The sequence below is a fragment of the Colletotrichum destructivum genome, chromosome 2 (assembly GCF_034447905.1).
Source record: "Colletotrichum destructivum chromosome 2, complete sequence".
NCBI classification, from domain to species: domain Eukaryota; kingdom Fungi; phylum Ascomycota; class Sordariomycetes; order Glomerellales; family Glomerellaceae; genus Colletotrichum; species Colletotrichum destructivum.
Window position 1 is genome coordinate 2,102,623 of NC_085897.1, and position 26,905 is coordinate 2,129,527.

General features: G+C 55.3%; 6 protein-coding genes across 6 annotated transcripts; 4 read left to right on the forward strand and 2 right to left on the reverse strand.

Annotated features, from left to right (window-relative positions):
* The first annotated feature begins 1,513 nt into the window (after positions 1-1,513).
* CDEST_02856 (Putative cytidine and deoxycytidylate deaminase domain, cytidine deaminase) lies at positions 1,514-2,928 on the forward strand. Its single transcript, XM_062919015.1, has 5 exons — positions 1,514-1,856; positions 1,941-2,027; positions 2,114-2,207; positions 2,308-2,479; positions 2,551-2,928. Exons 1-5 carry the CDS (start codon positions 1,785-1,787, stop codon positions 2,573-2,575), a joined length of 450 nt encoding a protein of 149 aa, XP_062775066.1. The 5' UTR covers positions 1,514-1,784; the 3' UTR covers positions 2,576-2,928.
* CDEST_02857 (Putative ELM2 domain, BAH domain, Zinc finger, PHD-type, Zinc finger, FYVE/PHD-type) lies at positions 2,011-8,938 on the reverse strand. The gene is made up of 5 exons (XM_062919016.1): positions 7,538-8,938; positions 6,920-7,403; positions 5,015-6,863; positions 4,559-4,955; positions 2,011-4,483 (listed from the first exon to the last, which is right to left on the reverse strand). The coding sequence occupies exons 1-5, from the start codon at positions 8,328-8,330 to the stop codon at positions 2,964-2,966; spliced, it is 5,043 nt and encodes a 1,680-aa protein (XP_062775067.1). The 5' UTR covers positions 8,331-8,938; the 3' UTR covers positions 2,011-2,963.
* Positions 8,939-14,882: 5,944 nt separating this feature from the next.
* CDEST_02858 (Putative helicase, P-loop containing nucleoside triphosphate hydrolase) lies at positions 14,883-18,573 on the forward strand (the record flags this gene model as incomplete). The annotated part of the gene is made up of 12 exons (XM_062919017.1): positions 14,883-15,634; positions 15,686-15,951; positions 16,004-16,186; positions 16,243-16,723; positions 16,845-16,932; positions 16,985-17,212; positions 17,263-17,706; positions 17,752-17,979; positions 18,034-18,138; positions 18,197-18,281; positions 18,348-18,453; positions 18,536-18,573. Exons 1-12 carry the CDS (start codon positions 15,145-15,147, stop codon positions 18,571-18,573), a joined length of 2,742 nt encoding a protein of 913 aa, XP_062775068.1. The 5' UTR covers positions 14,883-15,144.
* Positions 18,574-19,654: 1,081 nt separating this feature from the next.
* Positions 19,655-21,662, forward strand: CDEST_02859 (Putative BTB/POZ domain-containing protein). Its single transcript, XM_062919018.1, has one exon. The coding sequence runs from the start codon at positions 19,891-19,893 to the stop codon at positions 21,319-21,321; it is 1,431 nt and encodes a 476-aa protein (XP_062775069.1). The 5' UTR covers positions 19,655-19,890; the 3' UTR covers positions 21,322-21,662.
* An 859-nt stretch (positions 21,663-22,521) lies between these two features.
* CDEST_02860 (Putative carboxylesterase, type B, carboxylesterase type B, active, alpha/Beta hydrolase) lies at positions 22,522-24,500 on the forward strand. Its single transcript, XM_062919019.1, has 4 exons — positions 22,522-22,916; positions 22,989-24,062; positions 24,116-24,173; positions 24,239-24,500. Exons 1-4 carry the CDS (start codon positions 22,611-22,613, stop codon positions 24,433-24,435), a joined length of 1,635 nt encoding a protein of 544 aa, XP_062775070.1. The 5' UTR covers positions 22,522-22,610; the 3' UTR covers positions 24,436-24,500.
* Position 24,501: 1 nt separating this feature from the next.
* On the reverse strand, positions 24,502-26,271 carry CDEST_02861 (Putative alpha/beta hydrolase-1, peptidase S33). The gene is made up of 2 exons (XM_062919020.1): positions 26,106-26,271; positions 24,502-26,035 (listed from the first exon to the last, which is right to left on the reverse strand). Exons 1-2 carry the CDS (start codon positions 26,164-26,166, stop codon positions 24,684-24,686), a joined length of 1,413 nt encoding a protein of 470 aa, XP_062775071.1. The 5' UTR covers positions 26,167-26,271; the 3' UTR covers positions 24,502-24,683.
* Positions 26,272-26,905: the final 634 nt, after the last annotated feature.

Sequence of the window (26,905 nt, forward strand, 5' to 3'; positions counted from 1 at the left end):
ATTCAACGCGCTCTCGTTGCGGTAGTCTGGATTGGTTGTTGCCTCGTTCGCCGCTGTTTCCCGCTGGTTGCCGTAGTCGTGTGCGAATTCTGCAAGCATCTCTGCTCGTCATTCTCGCGCCGGTGGTTTGACGCGCGATGTCGTCCGATAGCTTGACAAATGCCGCAATCCGGAAAGCCGGCCGTAGAACCACCGTCTGCCCTTCGGCCTCTGCACAATCGGATGGTCTGAAAGATACGACGGTGTGCGGGGGTGAGCATTGGCTTGAGGACTTTCGTCTGGTCTACTCAGGCCTGGTGATGCTCAAAAAAAATCAAAAAAAAAAGGGTTTCTATATAAACAAATAAATAAATAAAAATCGGAAAAAATCGAGGGGGGTTGAGTTGCTGCAATAAGGCGCTGTGTTATCAAAACTTAGGCAACCGTTCTTCACACCTGTCTTTGCTGGTTTGCGTTGGCATCTTCGTTCTCTTCTCGATGGCGCGAATGGGCCTCTTCATAATTATGATTCATCCGCTCTCCGTCGGGCTCGTTCGCCGGCGGGGAAGCCTCAAGTAGCGTAACACTACAACGTCTTGTGTATCTCGGTCCACCTTGCCAACGTGTTAGAGCGTTGCCGTCTGCCTAACAGCGTAGGCAAGAAGTGGACGGAAAGAACTCCAAGACGCGAGAGGACTTGGAGAAGGTCCCGAGAGAAACCAGTGAGCGGTATCTTTGGCCGGTTGTATGCAAGGCCGGTAGGCAAATTTCATCATTTTTTAAATCTTTGCTTGAAAGCAACAGTCAGGGATACCATCTCCCAAGTTAACACATGTGCCCAGCGCTTGTAACTAAGCTTCGGTAAGAATGCTGTTGTCACGTTATCATTGCATCCCGAGTCAGAGGGGTTTTTGGTCGCCATGACTTTGCGATATTGGTGACGTGAGACGAGGGCCGTCTGAATGCATGCTACTCCCGGTTCGCACCCAGCAGTCCAGTCTGCACATCTACAAGCAGTGAGTAGGATTTGACATTCCGCTTCGATGGCCACAGGCCAATTCACCCGTTTTCTCTCTTATCCTAGGTACATAAATCTCGACGTGTTCGTTCGTTGCTTTCGTCGTACGCCATATTCATTACGGAATCAGCACGTGGGCATAACCAGCCCGAGGAATCGAGAAGTGGGCAGACAGGCTGTAGGCCACAAATACACTTGATGAAACAGAAATGAGAAAAACGTGACATCTCTAGCATCCCTTCTACGGTCTCCCTGTTATCCGTTGCATTTTCGGCCGACTTCTTGTTGATTCTTGATGACCATACTTCATGAGAAGACGTCAGGTCAACGCTGGTCCCTTTCTAGAGAGTGTCTGGTTCAGCTTCATAGACAGACACCTTCTTATTCATTCTCCACTGCCAGGGGTTCAACGGCAAAATGCGACGGTTTGCCAAAGCAAGTGCGAATTGGACTTCTCTCATCAGTGTGAATGCGAGTCCCCTTCTTTGTGGAGTTCCCGATAAGAAGATTCCCAGGCCCATCCAATGTGGTCTCATACGTCAACTGCTGTCTCCGCCGCCACCCGTCCCATCTCATTCTCCATCGTTTCTGGTACATTTTTTCTTAAAGCAACAAAACTAGCAAGTACCCTCGTTAAAATACTCTCGTGTCCCGGGGGCGTCAATCTACAAACGTCATTCGAAAACCCCGTCAACGTGACATCCGATCCCAACCTACCCCGCTCCGCCTCAGACTCCTCTTACGGTTCCCGAGTATTTGATCAGACAACATCGTCTCACAAGCAATCATGAACGATGCAGAGGGTCTCGCCATTGCTATCGAGGAGGCCAGGACTGGTGCCTCCGAGGGCGGTGTCCCGGTATGTCTTGATCTCAATCAACCCCATTGTCGATAATTCGAAGTATTCTGGACCAACGTCAACTGATCAACAACCGCCGATCAGATCGGAGCCGCCCTCGTCTCCGCAGACGGTAAGCTCCTCGGGCGCGGTCACAACCGCCGCGTGCAGATAGGCTCTGCTATCCACCATGTAAGGCCAACATCATAATCATTCTCTTTCTTCTTCTTTGAATGCCATCACACGATCCCGGTGAAGCTGACAGGAACACCGCCTAGGGCGAAACCGACGCCCTCTTCAACTCCGGTCGCTTGCCCGGCAAGGCCTACAAGGGCAGCACAATGTACACGACCTTATCCCCTTGCGACATGTGTAAGTCTCACGTCCTTAGACCCCTTGCTCCGCTCCCCTTCAGAAAGAACAACGATTTATATCCCCTCTTCCCAAACTGGTGACACATTGACAACGGCAGGTACCGGCGCTTGTCTCCTGTACGGCATCTCTCGCGTCGTCATCGGCGAGAACAGGACCTTCCTCGGTGGCGAGGCGTACCTCAAGCAGCGTGGCGTCGAGGTTGTTGTCGTCGACAGCGCCGAGTGCAAGGCCCTCATGGACGACTTCATCGCCGAGAAGCCCGAAGTCTGGTACGGCTTTCCTGCACTGGGGGTTTCCCTCGACCGAACTCCCGGTCAATATGAGGCTGATTTTTGAACAGGAACGAAGACATTGGTGAGGAATAGATGAGATATAGGCGGCGAGGGAGTTATGGGAAGACGAACTGCAAGAGAGCGTTTGAAAGAGAACGGCTGCATGCGCGTGAATGCCAGTAACATGCGTGGGCATCTATTCAACAACAGATCTTCTTACAAACGTGTCTTACGAGACGGATCTATCCCAGCCCAGCCCCTTAGGGCACTCTTTTCCTTGTGGCAACCCGCCAGTTTAACCGCTGAGTGTCGGGCGACACACGAGTTTCCTCCGCTTCAATGGGACGATTATTCTATACGAGCAAGACATAGTTTCCGCACTCCAGCTCTGATCCCAAACGCCCCACAGAAAGGCATCGTTGAACCTCCAGCCCTCAAAACCCCACAAATCACAATACTCAATACAAATGCTTTGAGGCCCTTAAGAAAGCAGGTTACGCAGAGACGGACTGGTGCTCGCCCCAGCTGGCCGAGGCGGCTCGTTAGCCGGGCGCATATTGGGTGTCCTCAGAGGACCTCCGGCGTCATGGGCAGGAGGGCTACCGTATGGCGCTCGTTGAGGCAGAAGTCCTTGCGCGAATGCATCGGGGCCTCTTTGTGGAGGGCCGCCATTGGGCATTCCAAGAGGAAGACCATGGGAGCTCTGCCGGTAAGGGTGGATGTATTGCGAACCGTGTGACCCGTGTGACCCGTGAGAACCGTGTGACCCGTGGGAACTGTGTGGACCGTGTGTACCATGTGTACCGTGAGACCCGTGGGACATGGACCCGGGCCCGGGCACAAGGGACGAAGGTGGCATTCCGTTGTGTGCAGGCTGTCCCATATGCCCGTTGGGAACGGCTGCAGGCATCGGGGTGTGTGCGGGCACGGCCATTGGCGGAGGGCGCAGCGTCGACAGCGGCTGGAATGGCGGCGGTCTCTGGGGCGGGGAGCCGTGCCGTGCAGGCGGACGGCTGTGCCAGTCTCCATATCTTGGCGCCGGGGGAGGGCCATAAGGACTGGGGGCCTGATGGGGTGCCGGCGGCGGAATCGGGGGGGGCGCAGGGGCAGCCTGCACGGGTGGTGCGGTAGGAACTGCCGGCGGAGGAGGAGCTGCCGTGGGCTGCGAGGCAGGCGGAGGCGGAGGCGGGGCCGGGGCTACCCAAGCATATGATGAGAGACTGCGAGCCCTTGCTTCCGGGCCGGTCGTTGGCGGGCTTCGCAGTGGTGGAGGACCCGGAGGAGGCGCCGCCAGTGCGTGGTGCGGCGGAACGACCGGTAGCGGAGGAGGCACTAGTCTCACGGCTTCGATTACTGGCGACGGATCCTTGGGCGGGTGGGGATTGGGCTTTCGCTTGAGTTTGCGGCACTTGTGACACTGGAACTTCCTCTGCTCCACAAACTTTTGAGCCTCTGATCCGAGGCTGCCATAGTGGCCGTTGGTGAGTTCCCGCTCGTCAGAGTTTTCGATGGGCCACCACTTGAGACTAACATCGATGCCGCAGGTGATGCAGATCTTTTCTCCTGCTTGGTGATCACTTGATGTTTCGTCGTTGTTGTTGGTGTTGTTGTTGTTATTCCCGCTATGAGAAACACCGTTGGTAGGTAGGGTTGTGGTTGAAGCTCGCCGAGGACCTGATGTCACAGGCACGCCGCCCAGCTTGGCAGCAGCATTTGTCATGAGATTGGCCTTTCGGACTGTACCAGTCAACGTGAGATCCGCCTGCTTGTAGCTCTGCACATAGAGCTGGAGAGCATTAAGGCCGTCATCGTTCACAATGTCGTGAATGCGGTGAATGACGCTCTTTGTCGGAACGTGGTCTTTGCACCATACAGTGGCTGCCATGACGCCGCTCTCGCCATTGATGGTAACCATGTTAAATTGATCACGACGAGATCCCTTGATTGGTGTGATATCAAAGCCGAGGACATAGCCTTGCTGACGGGCGCATTCAACATGGACTGTTGGTCACAATTAGTGCTGTCTTGACAAGTAGGGAGAAGAGTAGAAGAGGAGAGGGGTTAAGCAACACTTACCAGGATTTCGACAATGATGACAGGCAACGCATGCGCCACCTTTGAAACCACAGGCCTTGCAAACCTCATCATACCTCGTCCGAGGAATGGACGGGATGCCCTCGGACGGACTCAGTGCCTTGGCGTTGCCGAACTTGACTTCCGCTGTCCAAACGGCACAAGTGACATGGACCCAGTTGTTGTCTGCAGTGCGTTTCAGAGGTTCCCGAGGGTTTACTGGCCGGTTGTTCTCCTCCTGCTTCTTCCTGTAATAGTCGGCGGCCTTCTGCGCTTGTTCACGCTCGAGTCTTTCGCGCTCCTTCTCCTTTTCTGACTTCTTCTTGGAAGCAGAAATCTTGGGCTGCTCGACAAAATCATGTTCTGTGTTCTCCACAGGGCACAAGACACATTTGTATTGCTGCAAAAGAAGTTATTGTTAGGCCAGGCAAAAGTGATGGGAGTGAGTGTTGGACATACGATCGAAACTTGCGGGCTCTTGTCGTTGGCGCACATATCACAAGTCCATTTGCCAGGGTTTCTGTTGTCGACAACTCCGTAGCAGTTGCGGTGCACTGTCAACCGGCACTCTCTGCAAGAGAGATGCTGGTCTCCCAATGGTTCCAACTGATCGCAAATTGCGCACGGCATAGTCTTGGGCTTCGGAATCTCAGGAACCGGTGGAGGGGCTGGCTTCTCGGCTGCTTTCTCCTTCCTTTTGACGGGGGCGGCAACAGGAGCAGAATCCGACGCCAACGGTTCCGAGTCTCTGTCCGGAGCGGATCCCTTCAGCTTCTTGCGGGGTGGTTCGCTCGGGGGTACAGGGGCTGCAGTGACCGGCTCCGGAGCACTGACCGGCGGAGGCGTGTTCCAGTACGTGTGCATTTCCTTGGCAGCCTCGAGTTCCTTGAGTAGCTCCTCGTCCTGCCGCTTCTTCCAGGCCCGGCCTCCTGCCTGGGCGATCTTTTTGGCCACCTCGTCGACATCTTCCCACTGAATAGCATATCGCCGCCAAAGCTCGGCGCATCTACGGCATAGAGCTTGGATATATTGGTTGTTCTTATCCTTAGTCGAGTTCTTGCCGCCGCTCTCGCTCACGGGAGTGCCTGATGCGTTGGGTGCTCGCCTCCACTGTCTCGAGTATTTTGTGTGACAGAACTTGCACACGAAGCCCTTCTTCTTGTTGTGCGCTTTGCCGCAATCAAACGCAGAGTCGTCGGCATCGTCGGCGATGTCGTCTTGGAGCTTGCTCGCCGCGACCTCTGCCTTCTTGGCCTCCTTTTTACTCTTCCTATTCTGAAAGTTACCCCATATCTGCTTGCCTTGCGCAGTCTTCTTCCAGGTGTAGTAGTATCGCACAATCGTCCCGGGCGGGACTGTCTTGACGTGTCGTTTGACCAGATAAAGCTCGGACCCGTACTTGCCGACACCTTCTTCGAATTTCTTCTGTTCCGTTGCCGTCAGATCGGGCTCTTTGAAAGCTGCTTTATCCACTTCCGAAAACAGCTTGACCGCGCGTTCCTCATTGTAGCCACTGTGAAAATACGTCTCCAGGGCGACGTCGTGAAGGTTAGTCGAGTTTTTGGGCAGACCGAACTTGGGCGCCAGTTCTTCTGCCTTCTTCATATACTGATCGACTTTGGCCTCCCAGTCTTGGTTTCTGTCCGTCAATGGAGGCGGGGCCCATAGACGGGTGGCCGTCGCATTCGGATCGTCACTGTCGTAATCTTCGCCTCTTGCCACATAACCTGGAGGTTCGTCCTGCACCCACTTGGGACGGTTCTCGCGACGGGATTTTTCGGCCTCCAAAGCCGCCAGCGCCTCCTTCGACAAACCCGGGCCCTTCTTTCCCGTTCTCTTGATTTCAAGAGGCTTCTGGTACTGCACGGGCTGGCCGGGCCATGGAAGCACAGGGGCTTGATGTTTGGGACCAATTCGAGTACTGGCACGAGGGTAAATCCGATCGTCATAATCAAGAGCATCCTCGGGCTTGCAGTGTATTCCGAGGTACCGCCAAGGCCAGAGGCTGGCTTGGTAGATTTGCTCCGCAGTGCCGGTGCGATGAGAGTCATCGTCGTCGGCGGGGCTCGTTCGCTCGGTGTCAATCTGCATCTCGTCTTCGTCGTCATCATAAAGATCCTCATCATCGCCGTCGCCAACGGGATCCAGAAGGTTGGGAGTATGTCGAGCCTCCAGTTTACGTTCCTGAGCGCGGCTGCAGGCAGCACAGGACCAGGCGAAGCCTCTGGAAGGCTTTTTCAGCAGCGGCGGCCGGACGCAGTTCATGTGGTATGTTTTCTTACACACAGCACAGTCAACCGAGTCATTACTGTTGTCTCATTAGTGATCCCAACCTCTTACGAGACCGCGCTATGGTGGACCAACCTTGCACAGTAGCCGCTGCATCGCTTACAGAGCTTCACTGCGCTGGTGAACTCTTTTCCGCGTCCCTGCTCCACAATAACGAATTTCCAGCGCTCATCAAGCACTTTCTTAACCCTCTCGGGCACGTTCACGATTGTCGATGTGGGAATGAGGTCGTAATTTTTCTGGATGTATCGGTCGTAGAGTTTCTCATACCAGAAGCAATCCGAAATCTTTCGGTACTCGTCCATGTTGGGAATTTCCGCTTTGTGCAGGATCTGGCACTTGCCACGCAAAGCTGTGAGAGGGCTAATATCGGAGTGCATTGTCGCAAATACCAGGCGCGTGTCATTGACCTTTTTGCCAATGTCCTTGGGCCTGTAGAACCAATTGATGCGAAGTGCATCCACCGGTTTGGTGTGGTCATTCTGCGTGTGGAGAAACTCCATGATGCGACCGAGATAGTATGGCTCCCCTGGAGGCTCACACACAAGATAAACATTGTCTGCAATCACCGATCAGCATGTCATCCTCTGCGAAGAGTGTAAGAAAAGATGAGAAAGAAACTAAATTTAAAGGGGGGGGGACACCGGAGTGGGAGCATAGTGAGGGCGCGGGTATGGTTTGTTACTGTCTTACCATTGGGTGCTAGTACGGTACCGTCATCTGCCACTAACTTCCCATCTCTAGGAACCGCACGAGAATTCCCAAAACTGAGCATGTTTGTCTCTGCGTATGAGCTAGCGTAGGGGCCCGACGCCGTCTTTCGTGATGCCCCTGTGCCGGTGCCGGATGGTGTCGCTGCAGAAGCATGGGCCTGAGAAGTCGCAGTCGCAGCGTGTGAAGCTGCCTTGCGCTTTTTTGAGGGTTGCGTTGAGGTTGTCGTGGCCGGTGTTTGCGGTGTTGCGGGTGGGTTTGATGGCTGCACGTCCTTTGCTCCGTTCTGAGGAGTGGTTGGCTTTGTGTCGTCAGAGGGGAGAGCTTTACGGGTTGACCCGTTGGCGCGCGCGCCCTCCTGGGCGGACGTCGCCGACACATTGCTGTGACGCGCCGATTTCTTAGACTCCTGGTCCTTCTTCTCTGTGGCGTAGTCGTACATGTCCACATCCAGGTCCTTGTCCTCTGCGTAGTTTGGGCGCGAAGATCCATTGCGGTTTCGTGACCGCGTCCCGTAGGGGTTTGCGGCCTCAATGCCAGCATCCTTCGCGGCCGGGTCTGAACCCGTGGGGGACGACTTAGCCATGGATTGCGAGGTATTGCGCAGTGCCGCATCGAGCTCTGTCTGATGGAATTTCTGGGCGGCAGAGGCTGCCTTGGAGGTTGACGCGCCCGAAGCGGCAGGTTGTGTGGAATCCGAGGCGTCTTGTGCAGACGGAGTGGCGCTGGGAGATTGGTCCTCAGAACTGCTGGCAGGTTGGGTTTTCTGCGCCATGATGGCGTTGGCTAGGTGCGCGTGGGAGGGCGATGAGATGACGAAGTATGATGCCGGGGCCCTTCCCGCGGGTGATGAGGTGCAAGAGGGCCGACAGGTTGAGGTTCGTCTGCAGAACGGCGAGGACTCCGATCCATAGGCTGGGCCAATCCGAGGACTATTTATCCAGTGAGGCAGGCGGCCGTAGACCAGGTGCAGCCCATGAGATGGCTAGATATGGATGTGTGAAGGGATCGCGGCCGATGGGGAGTGAGTATGGGGAATGTGCAAAGGGTTTGGAACACAGCTGGTGGGAAGGACGTAAGGCCGGGAAGAAGCGCGCGTGGACGCGGACGCGGCGAATATTGGATATGGGTGTGGATGTGTGATGTTTGGTGTCTGGTATTTGGGGGTGTATGTGGATGAGAATGAGAATGAGTGAGTGGGAGGATGAGAAATGGAAGTGTGAGTAAGGGTCCAGTAGTGGGAAGGAACAGATGAGAGCCGAGAGTCAAGGTTCCGTGCGGCCAGTGAGGTAGGAGGCAGGAGGCAGGAAGCAATGGGGGAGGGGCGAGCCAAAATCGGGCGTGTTTGTGAAGGTGGTGAAGATGGGCAGGGAGGAAGTGATTTGGAAAGGAAGGAAGGAGAGGAAGAAGATGGGTCCAGGTCCAGACAAGCGGAAGGCAAAATGGTAGGAAACGTCGAAGGACGCCGGACGACGGACGACCAGAAGCAGCAGTACCGGTACTAGGTCCAGCAACGAAGCAAGCACACCAGAAGCACCAAGCACCAGCGGCCGATGAATGGGCCTGCGCACCTATACACACCTGGTCCGCCTTTGCCTAACGACCTACCTTACCGTACCTTGCCTGCCTGCCTGACCTGGCCTTGCCTTTGGCTCGTCCATAAACCCGGGCTGCCGCTATGCCACTGCAGCACGTCAACAAAAGTCAAGCAAATACCTTTCCATGTGTACCTTACCTAGGTAGCCAGAATGGGAGGCAAGTACAGGAAATGGGGCACCTGGGGAGGCAGCATGTCTGAACGAAAATACGTACCTACTCTCCTTACCAACATTACCAGTGCTAAGCCAAAGTCACGCCTCTCTCTTTCTCTCTCTCGTTCACTCTCCCTCCCTCTCCAGTACTGTCTGGGCCAGCTAGACGGCGGCGGGATTAGCAGCAGGAGTAGCAAGCAGAAAAGGCAGGCCTCGCTTTTTTTTCGCGGATGGGGCTGCGTGCAAGGTATCGATCTGCTGCAGGTCGGGGAACGCTACTCGTGTCCCTCAGCAAAATTTGCATGGCCAACGAGTAGCGATACGCTGCTGCAACCTGCATGATACCAGACCCACTCTTGTACCTCAGTAGGTACCCGCTCCCGCAGTCATTGCTTTCGCACCAGACCAAGGGGCCGCCGACCTCACACCTCAACCCCAAGCCTGCTAACGCCGCAGAATCCAACCGCACGCCCCGTCCATCTCACTTCTATCAGATCGTCGCCATGCCTGTTTTCCTTCCCTCTCTTTCTCTCTCTCTTTCTCTCTCACATTCTCTCTCACATTCTCTCTCCCGTTGGGCTTCCCTCTGCGGGGAGAGGACCGTTCTGACACATCCATTTAACCCACCTACTCCTCTCCAACCGATCATGAGCAAGGCCAAGTGGGTGGGTGTATTATGCAAACGATGGATGACCTAGCAGATATGAAGTAGCGTCGGCAAGAAATATTCGAAAGAGACTGGGTGGGTGGATGACGATGCCCAAGGCCTGCACAGGACAATGTCTGACTCCCGCTTTCTCTCGCCCACGTCCTCTCTCTCTCTACGTGTCCCAGTCGCTCGCTCGTTCCTGACGTGCCCTTTCTTGCCTCCATCGGACTCCAGACATCATATCCCGATGGATCACTTCCATTCAATTCACCTGATGAAGTCCAGATAACCCCCATTTTGCCTCTCGGGCCATCAGCACTTTCCACTCGTGACTTCTCTCACTCTCTTTTCCTCGCGACAGCGGGGGTATCAGCGCCCTCAATTAACTTCGCCCACGACGGCGAACTAGGTTGGCGACGTTGGCGTTCAAACAGCCGGCCGGCCGGGGCTGGCTGGCTTGTTGGGTCTGGTCTGTGTCGGGGGTCGGGGGTCAACGCACGCGGCATCTGTACTTGACTTGAACGTACCTAGGTAGTGGCACGAACAACACAACAGCATGAAGAAAGGTGAGAGGAAGGTACGGACGGCATGGTTCGCATTTCTTGGGCATTTACGGATATTACCTGTCGCGACCTGCCTACCTAACCTTCCCCCCCCAAAATCCATCGTCTCCCTCAATTCGTCATCCCCCCCATCTTCCCTTGCTGTCTTGACGTCGTCCGTCTTTCCCACCCGACCCTCCTTTTCTGCTTCCGCATACCCTGCCTGCTCTGCTCTGCTCTCAATAGACGTTTCCTCCTGTTGCGATGGCACAGCACTAAATGCTGTTTTGGTGCCATATCCGGTCGGCCTCTGGCGTCCATGATGCCTACCTGAGTGTGCTATGATTACGGCACTTGACATTCACAATATGAGCTGCCCGCCGGTCTGTCTAATTGTCTCATCTTGGACTCGTTCGCCCGCCAAAAAGGTACAAATAAGTACGCCGGCCTGGCGCCGCCACGCTTTTTCTCCCGTGGTTGCTGGCCATGCTTGACGAATCGCCCACTTCTTCCTTCGATTCCCTTCCCTGGTTCGTCGTACCCCGGCTTGTATAACCCAACCCTGTGGAAACAGAGTGCTCCCTACGCAGTAGGGATATGCCCACGACATGTCGTCCACACACCCCCGTCATCACCCGTGCATGTGCTGTCGGTTCCATTTCCATCTCACCTCCCTCCTGGGATGCCCAGTAACTCTTGGCCACCCTCCCCAATATCAAAAGCACTTCTTGCTCACTCGCTGTCGCTCCCTTTCTGGCTGACCGTCAGCATCATTCAAAGCAGACATTCGTCTCCGCGATTTTGATGCCCGCTCGGTATCTCTCGTGACCTAATCATCTACCTCAGTTACGCAAGGCGTCGTCGGTAGGTGCCTGGTCAACCCCAGCCACCTCATCTGGATGTTTTTTCTCCCTCTGTTTTGAAGGGGGGGGTTTGCCCCAAGAGCCGGCCAGCGTTCATTGGCACCATATGGTACCACAATTCGCCTTGCCTTGTTGCCCTTGCTCAGTTGCACACGAGTCTGGCAATTGTCCACTACACACATACCCTACAATGTTATATGCACGACATGGAAGAGGACTAATTCCGGACGTTATCACTGTATCGAATGCACCCTCGCTTTTAATACCTTTTCTCTTTTCGCCCCCCACTGTCCGTCCCCTCTCTCATTGCGAACACCGAGCCTTGGCGAAGTTTCTCACCTCACACCAATTTTCCTGAGAGCTGGCTGGGCCACTGCCGTTCGATAGACCATAACCTACAGATACAAAGAGTGATGCTAGACTACTAGGCCTCCTGCGATCCATTCGCAAATTGCTTCCTTCATCCAGCACCGTCGTCGAGGGGAGCTGGGTGCCGCTGCCACTTTGCTTTCCTCGATGAGGTAGGCGAGTCGCCCAGACGTCGCCGCACCGAAACAACAAGTTTTCACTGCGCCAGCAGTCGGTCGGATTGATCTATGAGCGCTGTACAGACTCTCTACCGACGTCCAGATAGTGAGCTCGCCCGCTTTGTTCGTTGGGGTTCTTTTCAGGACGCATGCCGTTTCCTGGTGCAATGGGGAAAACCGTGCCAAAGTTTCAATACCACATCACACGTGTGTCTGCCTACACAAAAAGTCATCTGTACCTTCAACATGTTCATCAACTTCGCGCAGTCTGCGACAGAGATGCATCGGCAGCCAGGTGCCGATCATTGTCCGCTCAGCTATCTCAAGGGGAGGCTCGCATCACTCTGTCCGTATCCGTAGCTTCAGGTGTATTCGTACTTGCAGAAGAAACTGGTCTTTCGCTCCCATAAATCCAGGGTTCATTTCCAAGAGGCTGCAATTTGTTCTTGACGTTTCTGACGACCGTCTGGTTTGAAGACACATCAGCGCAAACAATACTACAGTGTGTTTCAAAGTTCAAACCACATGCCTGTCCTACCTAGTACCTCCTGGCACAGAGCTAGCATGCTGAAGTTTACGAGACGGCTAAGGTACTATGGAGGTACTTTGACGACGGGGTGGAGCCGCAAGGAACGCTGGCAGACACTTGGGTCGGTACGTACCGTTCTTTCTGCCAACCTACCTAGGTACCTAGGTACCCTACTTTCCCGATCCTGAGTCCCAACTTTCGTCTTCTGGGAAGATATCATAGAGCGCAACGAAGCCTCCAAGCAGAAACACAGGCACAGGAATGCGATGCCAGCTCTCAGTGTCACTACCAGCGCAGCTCGGTCCATCATCCGCGCCACAAAGCTTCGTCAAAAGGCGACCGTATTGTGCAATCACGATTGACAAGGCACGGGAGCCTGGTGCAATCGACACAGGCGCCGAGGATGTGGTAACTACCTAGACGGCCGGGCAATTTCGGCCTGACTTGTACATTTCCGAAGATAAACAGACTTGTTATTCAGGCCCGTCGTCATTCGCAGTCGATTGTTCTCTTTCGCGATCGACGAAAGGAGACACCAGCTGCCAGCTTCGTCAATCATGAGGCCTAGCTGCCGGTTAACTTGCCAGCATGACAGGCAGCTTCCGTTTTTATCGCCATGCACGGGCGACAATTTGGTTCTAAAAGCAAGGGAAAAATAAGTCGAATATTGGATGTCGACCTGAGAGATGTCGCGATACTTTGCATGCGATTTCAAGTGGAATTACCTCTTGAGAATGCCAATCGCGACAAAAACCAAGCTGGCGGCCGCGGGTTTTAGTTGCGGCATCGACGGGGGACGTCAGAAAAGACAAATGAGGTTGACCGCATTTGTCGGTTGATCCGGCACAAGCGAAAAAATAGGATACATCATGCCGCAAGTCGCAAGGGGCCGGCCACACTAGCCAGTGGCAAGCGCATTCCGGCCATTTCCAGCCCATCGGCCACGAAACCATGCACTGCCTTGGACCCCGTCTCTTCACATCGATCGGGGGGGGGGGGGGGGGGGGGGGGTTACGGAGTGTCAACAGGAGAGAAAGAGAACGCGAGAGCGGTGTTTTGAGCGTTTGTTGGGGTCATAAGTTCGCTCGTGGAGAAAGCGCGACCATTGTCCATCCCAGGTCAGCAATTGAGCCCTGCACCGTGCCATCGGCACCGTGTCTGGAAAGGCCAACCAACGACCCAGGCCGGCGATAAGGGAGAGACATCATGCTATGTACATTTATTTCTGCTGGTTGCTCTCCCAGTCTCATTGTAAGCCGAGCAGCTTCTAACCATCGTCAAGGGTAGATAACCTGCTGGGTGAGAAGTATGTTTGTACCTCGGGAGGATGGGTGGACGTGTCGACTGGATTGAGGGTATCGCCTGCCACCAACAAGCCCCAGGGGGAATACTGCAGTACTGCCTGCTTCGAGTTTGTTAACCTTCATCGCCACCAATACGGTGTTTAAAAGTTAGTTGATGTGTGCGACAGTGATGGTCTGCGGAGTCAGCCTGCAAACGACACACGACCATCGCTGAACATTGAGCAAAATGAGGATGGGTGGTCGTCGCTGGTGGCAGGCCGCGGCAGGGCTAATGAGGAGCGTTGACGAATCGAAGGGGCCAGGTGATGACCCCTGTCCGGTGACAGGGTCTTGTACGTCTTGAGCCACCGTCTGAGTGGCCACAGGCTCCTCCTCCTGGCCCTGGAACCTGGGTCATCCTTCACCCGCGCAAGTTGGCTTTTTGGCACGGTTCGAGTTTGATGGATTGGGGTTGGCCATATGTGCTGGCGCTGCACACAATGAACGGGACCGACCACAGTGACCTCCCCCCCTCCCCCTTGTTCCACACACTTACCTGTCCTGTCCTATTCTATCCTTTTGTCTTCCAGATGGTGCTCTTCTTCCGTGGTCGTCTTCCCTTTGCGATAGGACTTCAGCTTCTTCCCCCGTCCTGTACTCCATTCATCTCATTCAACTCTGGTGTTTTTCTCCTCCTACGGTGTACGGCTCAGGCTATTACTCGCTCGCCCCTCCTCTCGCCGCTTGGTGCCAAGCGAAACCCCATCCCTTCCTTTCTTCCTCTTTCAATCCTCAGAATGAAATCCAGCATGACGCAGTCCCAGTGGCCATCGGTCCTTGACACCGACAACCGCCGATGTCACGTCTACAAATTCCTACAGGCATCAAGCGACAATGAGCCACGCGAGCCGCGGGCGAACTTCACGTCGGCCGCATGTCGTGTCGTGGTGTGTGAAGTGTGGCTCGGTCCAGAGTGGGGCCGTCCTAGCTGGGAGGAGCAGATACGTATCGACCGCACGACCCGGTCAGCCCGGCCGAGTCTAGTTGTTGCGTTTCCACTTTCCATTTCGACTTTGCTAGGCCTAGCCGTCAGCTCGGCAGGCACGTACCTGCTGACGGCTTTGCGGGGCCTGGTGCTGGCTAAGGTAATACTGCCTCTCGCCACATGATTTCGCGTGACCTTGCAAGGTGGACCATCCCTGCTGCTGCATCAACACGAGTGACAGGTCTATGCGCAAACGCGCTTGCGCGCTTTCCATCGAACAAGTGTTGCATCATCAGCAAGACACAGCTAGCTGCCTGCCAACCCACTCCACTTTCAGGTGCTGCTAAACAGCGTAGAGGTGTGGTTCAGTCCCTCAATTCGGAACTCAAGCTCATGACAGCTTGGGGTTTCTCATCATCAATGGATTACACTTTGTCACTGACCAATCTTTTGCTTCGCCATGGCCTCCAATAACGGCATATGGCATAAGACTTCCGTTGAGGTCGTCAAAGAGCAGAGCCACATTCGCCATATCGTTGCTGGACAAAAACGGCCTCGCTCAGAATCCGAACATCCCACTGCACCGAGACCGACAACGCTGCCGAGCCATACGACGCATGTGCATCGAGCGTCGAGTCTGCCTACAGGCCCTCCAAAGCTCACAGCAAGCCCGATAATCTCCTTGGCCGTTGCTCCCCAGGTCCCTTCTGAATATAGTCAGCGACGAAATGTCCCGTCCACGCCATCTTCGTCTTCGGACCCATTGCTTGCTCTCGCTCATCCATTTTACGGGCTTCCTCGGCAGTTGGTACGGAATTTTTACAGCCTTGGTATCAAAATCATGTACCCGTGGCAAAAGACTTGCCTGCGAGGACCAGGGCTTCTTGCCGGAGAGAGAAACCTTGTCTACAGCGCCCCAACTGGAGGCGGGAAGTCTTTGGTGGCTGATGGCAAGTCAGCTCCTTTTCCTAGGTCATGACGTTCGACTGACCAGGTCCCAGTGCTGATGTTGAAAAGGGTGCTCGAGGACAAGAATGCCAAAGTTCTGCTTATCCTCCCTTACGTGGCACTCGTGCAAGAAAAAGTGCGTTGGTTGCGGAATATTGTTCAAGGCGTATCGAAACCCAAGGATGAGGTTGAGGATACGAAACGTATATGGAGAAGACGGGCCGATGAAGACTCAATCAGGGTCATCGGCTTTTTCGGGGGGAGCAAAATCAAACCCACTTGGTCCGACTTTGATATTGGGGTCTGTACCATTGAGAAGGTACATGAGTCGCAGCCCATGGCCTTGGCTTTGTTGACTTTGAGCACGACAGGGCAACGCACTCGTCAACACCGCGATTGACGATTGTTCAATCAAGCATCTGAAGGCGGTTGTCTTGGATGAGCTCCACATGATCGACGATGATCACCGTGGATATCTGATGGAGTTGATGGGAACCAAACTGCTTACCTTGCCTCAGCCGATACAGATCATCGGCATGAGTGCTACCATGTCTGTGAGTGCTGGGTCTTCCACCAAGTGTCGTGAAGCCTTTCTGACCGTTGCCCTTAGAACATCAATCTCCTGGCCAGTTGGCTCGGGGCTCATTCGTATGAGACACGCTACCGCCCAGTACCGATCGAAGAACATCTTGTTTATGATGGAAATGTTTACCCGGCAGCGACGACGAGTGAGCTACTCAATACAGCCAGTCGCTTGAAAACAGGAACGCAGCCAGCACAACAGGCTTCGAGGGCGGTACGACGGGTTGAGCCATCGAGCCACAAGGAGTTCCAAGACCCAGTGCTGAACGCCGTTGTCTCACTCGCCAGCGAGACAGCCAGAGCGGGATACGGAGCCCTGGTATTTGCCAGCAGTCGTTACGGTTGTGAATATGACGCCCGATGGATTGCCAGAGTCATGCCGACGCAGGACGAGCTCGATCCCGACCTGGTCGACAAACGTGTAGATTTACTTGCGGAGCTACGCAGTCTCGGGACGGGTCTTGACCCGGTACTCGAGGAGACGGTGCCCATGGGTGTGGCATTCCATCGTAAGTCTGCTTGCGTGGCTGTCAACACCTCGACTGACGATTTCACCAGATGTCGGTTCATCCCAACACCCTTATCCTCTCTCTGTCGGCGACTAATCGACCCAGGCCGGTCTAACAATAGAGGAACGTGATCTGATTTCCAATGCATACGACGCCGGTGTTATCAAAGTGTGCATAGCCACGTGTAGCCTGGCAGCCGGCATCAACTTGTGCGTGTTGCACTCCGAAGATGCGGCGTTGGTCCCGCTAATCGAATACCAGACCGGCACGAAGAGTAATTCTCCATAATGCCCGCATGGGCCGAGACTTTGTCGGGCCCTCAATGCTCCGGCAGATGCGAGGACGAGCCGGTCGGAAGGGGAAGGACGAAGTCGGAGAGACCTACCTGTGCTGCCGAAAGGACGATCTCGAGCAGGTAGTCGAGCTCATGCATGCCGAAATGCCCCAGATCACAAGCGGTCTAATGACAGACAAACGGCGAATTCAGAGGTCAGACAGGTGGCGCCGACTTACTATGTTCTTAGGCTGACTGATTCCAGGGCTTTGCTAGAGGTCATTGCCGTGAGGTTAGCAACAAGCAGATGTGCGCTCGACGAGTACGTGAGCAAGACGTTGCTGAGCCACTCTGGCTCTTTCGACTCTCTGCGGAGCTGCGTTGAAGCGAGCCTGCAAACCCTTCAAACAACCAATTTCGTGACGACAGATGTTTGCGGCAACTACCAACCAACGAAACTAGGCAAGGCAATTGTAGCGTCTGCTCTGGATCCCGACGATGGGGTTTTCATTCACAAAGAACTGGAGAGGGCACTCCAAGCATTCGTCATGGATGGGGAAATGCATATCCTCTATACATTCACCCCTGTTCAGGACTTCGGCCACAACATCAACTGGCGAGTGTTCCGGAACGAGATGGAGAACCTTGACGGCAGCGGGCATCGAGTTCTCGGGTTCCTCGGACTCAAACGTGCTGTGATCAACCGGCTGTAGGTGTTCTCGTTCCTTGATCTGATGTCGCTGACCGTGTTTAGGGCGCAGGGTAGCACACTGAAAGAAACGACTGCCGAGGAGAAAGAGACGGCTCGTGTGCACCGTCGGTTTTACATGGCCTTTCAATTACGAGACTTGTGCAACGAGATACCTATCCACGCCGTTGCGCGCAAGTACGACGTGCCCCGGGGCGCCGTCCAGACTCTTTCGCAGACGTGCCACGGTTTTGCAGCTGGGATGATCAAGTTTTGCGAACACATGGGCTGGGGGTAACTTGTACCATCTCTCCTCGGGTACAGCAAGTCGCTAATAGGGCATTGTAGAATGATGGCTGCCGCGCTGGATCACTTTTCGGACAGGTTAAGAGCAGGCGCCAAAGCAGATTTGCTGGCCTTGGCGCAAATCACATTCGTCAAGAGCAGGACAGCGTAAGTGCGTGCCCGAGAGGCGGAGTCGGGGAACTATGTGTCTAAGTTTGTGGAACAGGAGAGTTTTCTGGGAAAACGGCTTTCGCAGCGTTGCGGCCGTCGCGAACGCAGACCCCAACGAACTTTTGCCGATTCTCATGCAGGTAAGCAGAGAATGATGATGATAGATGGGTGAGCCCATGAGGCAGCCAAAGCTCACAAAGGAACAGGCCCAACCGAGTAAACTGCGCATCAAGGAGCAGGAAAGCATCAAATACGAGGAAAAGCTCATGGCCAAGGCTAAGGTCATTTCAGACTCGGCCAACCGACTGTGGCGTAAGTTTGACCGAAAGATATGTTATGGCGCCGGTGGTGGAATGGGAATAGGCCTAGCACAGCAGCTAATGACGGACAACAGAAATTCAGATGCAACAGGAGGTCTACGAGGAAGAATAACCAACATGCCAGAATCCGCCGGTGGCAGTGGGAGCGGGCGACGACAGACCAAGACGCTCGTCGCGTGTTGGCTGCGCGGCGGCCGTTGCGAAGTTGGTACTCCCTCTCTCTGTACACCACACATGAATACATCGCACCCGGGCAGTTGGCTGCGGTGCTCATAGGCTGTTCTCCCACCACTTCCTACAGCGGATGTGCATGCATACCGCCGCACACCCGTCAATAATTGGTGACGAAGGCGTCCAACCTGCATTGCATCGGATGGTAACCCCCCACCACACTCGCCGAGGTGATTGTTCGATGCGATAATCTGCGTGTGATGGAGCTCCGGCGCCCACCGCTACTCCGGGATCCTACAACTTGCTTCTCAGTGACCTGACTAGCCGCGACTTTGGCACAAGTTACAACCCCCGGACGTCGACACTTGGACGGCCGCCACACGAAAAAGGTTGCAACGGCGCAAGAGGCATCCAAAAGCAACGCAGTCTCGTCACATGGCACCCGTCGCCGATTGCGTGCGTCCTGTTCTGGAGATGAACATGGGATGGGTCCAGGCAGGCAGGCATCCACACCACTTTACTGACACAAGACGCAAATTATATACACGCGCGCACGCACGCACGCACGCACACATACACACATACACACACACCACTCACACTCTCGGGGAGGGGTATGGAACGCAGACCGAGGTGGGTGGCATTCCAGGCAAAGTTCGCGACTCGATAGAATCCCCCAACTCAACGGGAATGGTAACCTGGCACAAACGCTGGCTGGGTGGCACCCGTCATGCAATCGATTTTTCCATGCGACAACGCAGTGGTTCATGCAGGAGTTACACGGCAGGGTCGCGGGAAAAGAAACGAGCTTTTTACCATGTCCCAAAGTGGCTTTGTCCGGCCGGCTCCTAGTGACTGAGATGCGCCTCGCCAGTAGTTGGTGGTCGCGAGTTTCTGGGCGCGGCCAACAAAGGTCTGACAGCCACCGCCCACCAAGCTACCCACCCTCATCCGTCTCGTTCATTTTTTATTCTATTCTGTTTTTCTGCATATAGCCATTGGTGTGGCAGCCTAATTAGATGGTCTGCCGTGAGCTCAGCCTATATGAAGCCGCCACTTTCCTCTCATTTCGGAAGGGAAGTGCTTTCATGTCTCTCTGCTGCTTTCTGGCCCTTTGGTTGCGATCTCCAACGGCTTACTCGGCTCACTCCTGCCCCGGCCGCAGCAGTGCGCCGCGCTCTACTGTGTCGCTGAACACAGCCATCTGTACCTCTTTGCACAACTCGGTCGACCGAAGGCCTCCGCGCCAACTCCAAACATGTCTGTTCGCGGTCGCGGTCGTGGTGATGGTGATGGTGATGGTGACGGGGGGCGCGGCGAATGTGGTGCAGCTGGTACAGCTCAGACTCTGGGTGATGTGATGCGAGGGGGCCCTATCCATTCTCCTGACATAATTGTCATCGACCAGACGTACGACGAAGTGAGTCGAAAAGACGACCTCAGCCTCAGCGAGGACCTCTGGCTGAGCTCGGCCGACGGCCGGTACAGCTCAACCATCATACCTCTACGTGTCGGGCGGGCGCCTGTTCAAGAGGTTTTTTATGTGCATAGGGATGTCTTGCTCTCGACCGAGTACTTCCGAAAAGCACTTTGCGGAGACTTCAGAGAAGCCGAAGCGCAGTCGATGGACTTTCCTGAAGAGGACCCGGCCATCTTTCACTTCCTCGTTGCCTTCTTGTATCAGAGAAGCTTCGTCCCAATCAGGCCTGCGGCATCCGCGCTTGATGTCGATGAGTCGGGCCGGGGGAAGGCGCAGCACCAGCACGACCCGAGCTACAGGAGCGAGTCCGAGTCGGAGATCTCGTCCTCGGAGGCCAGCGACACGAGTGCCAGGAGTCGGCTCAGGGCGCAACGGCGGCAACGGCGACGAGAGCGGCAATGGGAACGCTTGAACCGAAAACAACCCGGCGTGCACCGCCCGGATTGCAGATGCCCGCGGTGCACCACCACGGCCGGACCGCCATGCTGGAACTGCGGCGTCAGTCGCGCGAGGCCGATGCCGGGACACCTACCGCCGCACATTATCCCCCCGATCCCATCAACGAGGCCCGCCGTCATGCCACCGCATCGCCGCCGCCGCAGTCGACAGCCAATCCTCACACCGCCAGGGTCGACCCCTTCGGTCGGCGCATCGACCTCGGCTAACGACGAATTTATGGATGGCGACCGCATACGGGGCGACGACATGCGCACGTGGCTCGCCATCTATGACCTCAGCATTTCCGTCTACGCGTGCGCGAACAAATACCTTATGGACGACTTCAAAACCGTCATCCAGCGCCACTGCGTCGACATGCTCGAGTCCGCCGGCCCCGACGCAGCACAGTCGGCGGTCCTCCAGCTGTGCTCGAAGCTGTACACCGCCGTGCCCGAGTCCGACCCGTTGTTGAAGATGATCTTCGCTCGCATCGGCTTCTTGCAGCCTCTACTATGGCAGCGGGCGCCGCAGCATACGTCCGAGTTCCTCGTCGGACATCCAGAGGTAGCGGCCCTGATGCTCCGCGAGACGGCGATCCGGAGAGAAGAGGACCTGGGCAGCAGAGCGCTGCCGTCGATGGAGCGGGCGATGCACCCGCACACCATGCCCGCGTGGTCGGCCGGTCCCCCCATGCACCCTCACATGCGGCGGCCGCCGCCGCCGCCGCCACTGCCACATTGGCACCCGGCTCCCCGTTTGGCCTTTGAGTAATCGCGACGGGGTCTTGGTTCTTCTCAGCCGTGGGTTGAAGCTGTGGCAGCCAGGCACGTCGCGACGGTACATCGAGCAGGGAAGATCGTCGCCATGGTTCGGCTCACACCTTTTGCGCGTGATTTGAGCTGGGCCGAACGACCCAAAACAAAAACAAAAGGGGAGGGGGCACACATAATACATATCATCGGATGACCAGGGCGAAACTCTGTTTGATCGAACTTCCATCCTCGGGATCCTTTGTCCCATGGCGACGGAACCCACGTCGCTTTTTGTTGAGTAAATCCCCCCTCCCCTTTTAGATAGCTACCACAGGATAAAAAAAAAGAAATTGAACCCCCCCCCCCCCCCCCCCCCCCAAGAATGCAGACGTTCCCATTCATCCGGTCAAGCCAAACACACAATGAAGACTCTTAGCCCACGTGATTGTTTTGTGGTAGTGTCGCAAAGCGCCGCGCAAGTCGTGCCGACGCAGCGTGACAGAGGGGAGGTGGGTTAAATGACGATATTCTTAATATCTAGCCTTGGTCAGGACAATGGCTGTCAAGAACCTTTTGCGACATTTTGCTACGGCGGGTTGTGCTGTCACGTCCGCGGACAGCTTCCTCGATTGATGCACATCCGGCATGCCCGCTTCATCCGTCCGTGAGAGAGAAGGGTCAGCATTCAGCAGGAGAGTATCCGTGGTTGAAGCCGTACGCTCCCTCTCTGTAAAAAGAACAAAACGCGCCGACCACATGACATGACCCGTCGCCTGAGGGGGGGGCGGAGAACCCGCGCGCGGTTGGTATCTTCTACTCTTTTCGGGTCAATATTGAGGAGAATCACCGAGCCAGACCCCGGTCGACCCCAATCCCGCCCCGGGCTTTCTCGATAGTCGATTCTGGGGGTTCAAGCTTCGGCTGGGGGAGGAGAGAGGGGAACCCTTGCTTCGACTCCACCGTCGGCGCTAGCCACCCCACAGACCAAGACCATGACAGCTTTCCGTTCCCTTTTGTTCACTCCCCAGAGGACCATGAGATCCAGGAAATAAGGGACACTGCCATATTGGGTGCGCGGGACCGAGCTGGACGGATGGGTAGGCGATTGGATGATGGTATCCATACTGCCTAGGTTCAAGCAGGCAGGTTAAATTACCTGGTAACCTCGGCGTCCCGTATATGCCTATGTGTGTGTATATATACCTGCATGACCGCGACCGTCGCCTGTCGTGACGGCCCGTGTTTCTGTTGTGCTGCTGCTGTCCGACTTCTTTTTTCCCGGAGAAATACGTCAGAAGTTGCCCAGCCATGCCGTCAATGACCTCAGGAGCACTTGCCGCCGTCCTCACTGCGCTCGTCGCGGCTTGTGGCGTGTCCGGTGCCGCAGTCCAGACGCGACAAGAGCAGCAGTCGACGCATATTCTCGCGGATCTTGACTACGGCAGCTTTCAGGGTGCGTACTCCCAGCAGTACAACATCTCGTACTGGCAGAAGATCCCGTACGCCGCGCCGCCCGTGGGCGAGAACCGGTTCCGGGGACCTCAGCCCCCGGCGGCTGTGGAGGGCGGTGTGTATGACTCCAGCCAGCCGTTTGATATGTGCCCCCAGCGGACGGTATGTATTCCTCCCTCGTGGTCAGTTTCGGACGAAAAAGAACGCGGGCTGACGGTCCGCTTGCTCGCTCAGGTGAACGGTTCCGAAGACTGCCTGTACCTCGGCCTCTACTCCCGCCCCTGGACCAAAGGTCATCCTCTGAAGCCCGTAGTCGTTACCTTTTACGGCGGTGGCTTCATACAGGGTTCGGCCTACTTCAACGTCCCGCCCTCGGCGTACCCGATTCTCAACGTCTCGACCTCGTCCGACATGATGTTCATCTACCCCAACTACCGCACCAACGCCTTCGGCCTCCTCCCTGGCAAGGAGATCGCGGCTGACCCCAAGTCGGACCTGAACCCGGGGTTGCTGGACCAAGAGGCCGTTTTGAAATGGACCAAGAAGTATGTTCAGCACTTTGGCGGCAACCCGGACGATGTGACGGTGTGGGGCCAGTCGGCGGGCGGTGGCAGCGTCTTGGCCCAGGCTCTCGGCAGGGGAGGGAAGCAGAAGTTGTTCCGCAAGGCGATGGCGAGCAGCCCCTTCTGGCCCAAGACGTATGCCTACGACAGCCCCGAGGCGCAGGCTCTCTACGACGAGCTTGCTGCTCGTACGGGATGCGCTGGGCCTGACAGCTTGGCCTGTCTGAAGAAGGCCGACGTCCAGGCCATCCGAGATGCCAGTCTCGTCATCTCAGGCTCTCATGTGACGAACACTTCCTCCTTCACTTGGTCTCCCGTCATCGATGGGGACTTCTTGCAGGAACCGCTGTCTTCGGCTGCCGCCGCCGGCAAGGTGAACATGGAGCTGGCCTTTGCCATGCATAACACGCACGAGGGCGAGAATTTCCTGCCCGCTGGTCTCCAGAGCGCGGCGGACGCGGGATCGCCACCCTTCAACTCCAGCGACGCCTCATTCGATAAGTGGTTGAGAGGATTCCTCCCGGGCTTCGGCGACTGCGAGATCGAAGGCGTGAAGAGGTTGTACCCTGCGAACGGCACCACCGAGACGATTTCGTATGGCACGAACTACATTCGGGCAGGCCTCATTTACCGGGACGTCGTTTTGTCGTGCCCGGCACTGTGGTTTGCCGGTGCTGCCCCGAAGGGTGGGTGGCTTGGGGAGTACTCGCTCAACCCATCGAAGCATGCCAGCGATACTGTTTGGGTGAGATTCTTCGGACGATGTCACACCGAGAGCTGCGGCTGACAAGTATACAGTGGAACCAGATCAACGCTGTGCAGAAGTCGGATCCTGCTCGTTACCAAGGCTATGCTGGTAAGTGGCCTTGTAAAGCGCGTTGTTGACCATTATTGTTTCCTACTGACACCGGCCATTCCCAGGTGCTTTCGCCTCTTTCTTTCAGACCGGCGACCCCAACGCCCTCAAGCTGTCACCCTCGACAGCTGCAGGCGTACCATCCCTCAATGAGAGCAAGGAATGGGTGATTGAGGCGGCGGGCTTCGCGACCGCTGACCTGGGTCAGCTGGAGAAGAGATGTGGATTCTGGAAAAAGACGGCTGCAAAGATACCCATGTGAGGAGATTCTGGATGGCATTTCATTTCTAGATAGCTGGAGCACGCGGTCAAATACCCCTCAGGCTCTTAGCCATGGGGGTTGAAATCTGTGTCTGTTGTCGCCTTGCCGGACACATATGAAACCTCGAATGGTGAACAGAGATGAATGCGGATGATAGAAATGATGAGACGACCGACCCAAGGCCGAGAATGTGTTTTCGATATTGTTTACCAATCGCGAGATCACGGGGTAAGGATTTGAGGTGCGAACTAATCGATGGGGTCGTCCCTCAGCCTAAAAAGCTCTCGCATAACATCCGCCGTCCGGCCACGCAGCGCCGAGTGATACAGTTGGTTCGTCTCGTAAACCTTGGTGCCTTTCACGAGGGCTGCTGTCTCCTTGGCGAAATTGTAGTCAACGTACATGTCGTCGATGTAGCCAGCAGCGTACACTGGCACAGTGTTCTTTCGCAACTGCTCTTGGTCATACAGTTCGGGCCACTCGTCAAACCTGGCAAGAATCTCGGCAGCTTCGCGCAGTTCGACCAGCTCCGGGTATGTCTCGAAATGAAGCGGGAAGATCATCTCGCCGGAGAAGTACAGAGGAGCAGCCGTATATTCGGAAATGGCGGGCTCATTCTCTAACCACGAGAACTCCTCTAAAGCCTTGCCGACCCGGTAAGCCGCCCAATTGGACGCCACGCCTGGCTTCTCGGTGTAGATTGCCTCGTGCAAGATGGCGTAGATTATGTTGCTGTCAAACGACGTGGCCTGCTCGAAGTCCGCAAGGGAAGCACGCGTGAAGAAGCCAAATTGGTCTAGATCCGTCTTCAACTTGAGTATGTTCGAGTGCACAGAGTCAAGGCCACCGTGAGCGCCAAAGGCGATTCCTAGGGTGAGTAGCCTTGGGACGGTCATGAGTCCGCCGCCAGGGAGATTTACTCTCTTCTTTTCCTGAATGAAACGGGCCACTCGATGGACAGACTCAATGTCCTCGGGATATTTCTCGTAGTAGGCCTTGTTTCGCTCCATGACCTTCTTGAAAGTTGCCTCATACACCTGCTCGGGTATCTTGCCAACAGGTGCAAGACCGCCAGTCAGGAAGACCTCTCGCAGCCCTTGTGGGAATCTGGAAAGGTAAGTCAGGGAGACGAAGCCACCAAACGATTGGCCGAAGAGAGACCACTTCTTCTTCTCCTCAGGGAAATCGCTGGTAAGACACGCTCTGACAGCTTCCAGGTCATTCACAATATTGTCCTGGCGAAGCAACTTAAGGTGGTCGGCTTGCTTTTCGGCGTTACCCTGGAGAGCAAGCGTAGCAGCGGACACAGGCGAGCTAAGCCCGACTCCTCGATAGTCAAGGAACAGAACTTGGTAGCCGCGTTCCAGAGCAGTATGGGTGACAGGACTGTCCTGGGGCTCGGGGTTACCAAAACCGGGCCCTCCTTGTAGAAACACCAGCCATGGCTTCTGCTCGGCCTGTTTCTTCTCGGTCTCGCTGGGAGGGACGACGGGCCTCTCGTACTTGGTGACACTTCTACCGAACAGTTGAAGAACGTCCGATGACTGGTTGCTGTAGTCTTTCGGAACCTCAAAAAAGAGCTCCGAGACTAGGAGTTTCCCTATGTCTAGTGTTAGTTTCGTTCTGTTTGAGATCTACAGGGTCCCATGGCAAAGCTCCCGGGGCGTTACCTGGGATGACGTGTGATCTCTTGCTGAGCAGCTTCGCTGCGCCAATCACTCTGGAGGCCATGATTACCAAAACACGAGGTTGGAGTTGGGGTACTCTGTGAGTGAAAGAAGTGTGAGTTTTTAAGTATTCGGGTGGAAGGTCGGACGTTGTCAACAATCCTGAGAACCCTGAGAACCCCGCTCAGACGATAACAACAAGACACCGCTCGCACCTTCTCACTTGGGCGATTGGGGCAGTCGTGTACAGTGTTTGAAGCATAATTACAAACTGTCCGCAACCGCATCTTCCACCCTCTTCATTCTGTCAAATTGTCCTACTTTAGGTAGCTTCCACCTGTGCCTGAATTCCATCTCTCGACACATCTACCCATAGGCATATGATGGCTTCGCATAAGCTTGTACCGACATATAGAGGAGTTATTCCGTCGTTTCATCGTGGCTACCAAGATACTGCTGTCTGGTGACATCGATCACCATGTTGCCCAGCATCGTGAGGTAAAGTTCACTCACAGTCCCAGCTACAATCGACATGGGGATTCTCTACAGCGCACCCAGAGTTTATAAGTACAAGGTGATTTTTACTAACACGAGAGTTGTCGCATTCGCCACTTGATGCTTGTTAAGTATGGAATGCAGGTTTTATGACGAGAATTGAAACAGACATAGCGCTCAATACATGTCAATGTGATTACTCTACCTGCTAGGGGAAACGGCTAGGAAACACCAATACTCTGGATTTTGCAAGAGTTTACATGCAAGCATGTAAAAAGATGACAGCAACGAGGAAGGCAAGAAAAGAT

Coding starts and splice junctions, on each gene's coding strand:
- CDEST_02856 (XM_062919015.1), top strand. CDS start 1,785: ATGAACGATGCAGAGGGTCTCGCCATTGCTATCGAGGAGGCCAGGACT. Junction 1,857..1,940: donor CCTCCGAGGGCGGTGTCCCG/GTATGTCTTGAT, acceptor ACCGCCGATCAG/ATCGGAGCCGCCCTCGTCTC. Junction 2,208..2,307: donor CTTATCCCCTTGCGACATGT/GTAAGTCTCACG, acceptor TGACAACGGCAG/GTACCGGCGCTTGTCTCCTG.
- CDEST_02857 (XM_062919016.1), bottom strand. CDS start 8,330: ATGGCGCAGAAAACCCAACCTGCCAGCAGTTCTGAGGACCAATCTCCC. Junction 7,404..7,537: donor TACCGTACTAGCACCCAATG/GTAAGACAGTAA, acceptor CGGTGATTGCAG/ACAATGTTTATCTTGTGTGT. Junction 6,864..6,919: donor TGCAGCGGCTACTGTGCAAG/GTTGGTCCACCA, acceptor ATGAGACAACAG/TAATGACTCGGTTGACTGTG.
- CDEST_02859 (XM_062919018.1), top strand. CDS start 19,891: ATGTCTGTTCGCGGTCGCGGTCGTGGTGATGGTGATGGTGATGGTGAC.
- CDEST_02860 (XM_062919019.1), top strand. CDS start 22,611: ATGCCGTCAATGACCTCAGGAGCACTTGCCGCCGTCCTCACTGCGCTC. Junction 22,917..22,988: donor ATATGTGCCCCCAGCGGACG/GTATGTATTCCT, acceptor TTGCTCGCTCAG/GTGAACGGTTCCGAAGACTG. Junction 24,063..24,115: donor ATGCCAGCGATACTGTTTGG/GTGAGATTCTTC, acceptor ACAAGTATACAG/TGGAACCAGATCAACGCTGT.
- CDEST_02861 (XM_062919020.1), bottom strand. CDS start 26,166: ATGGCCTCCAGAGTGATTGGCGCAGCGAAGCTGCTCAGCAAGAGATCA. Junction 26,036..26,105: donor GAGATCACACGTCATCCCAG/GTAACGCCCCGG, acceptor CACTAGACATAG/GGAAACTCCTAGTCTCGGAG.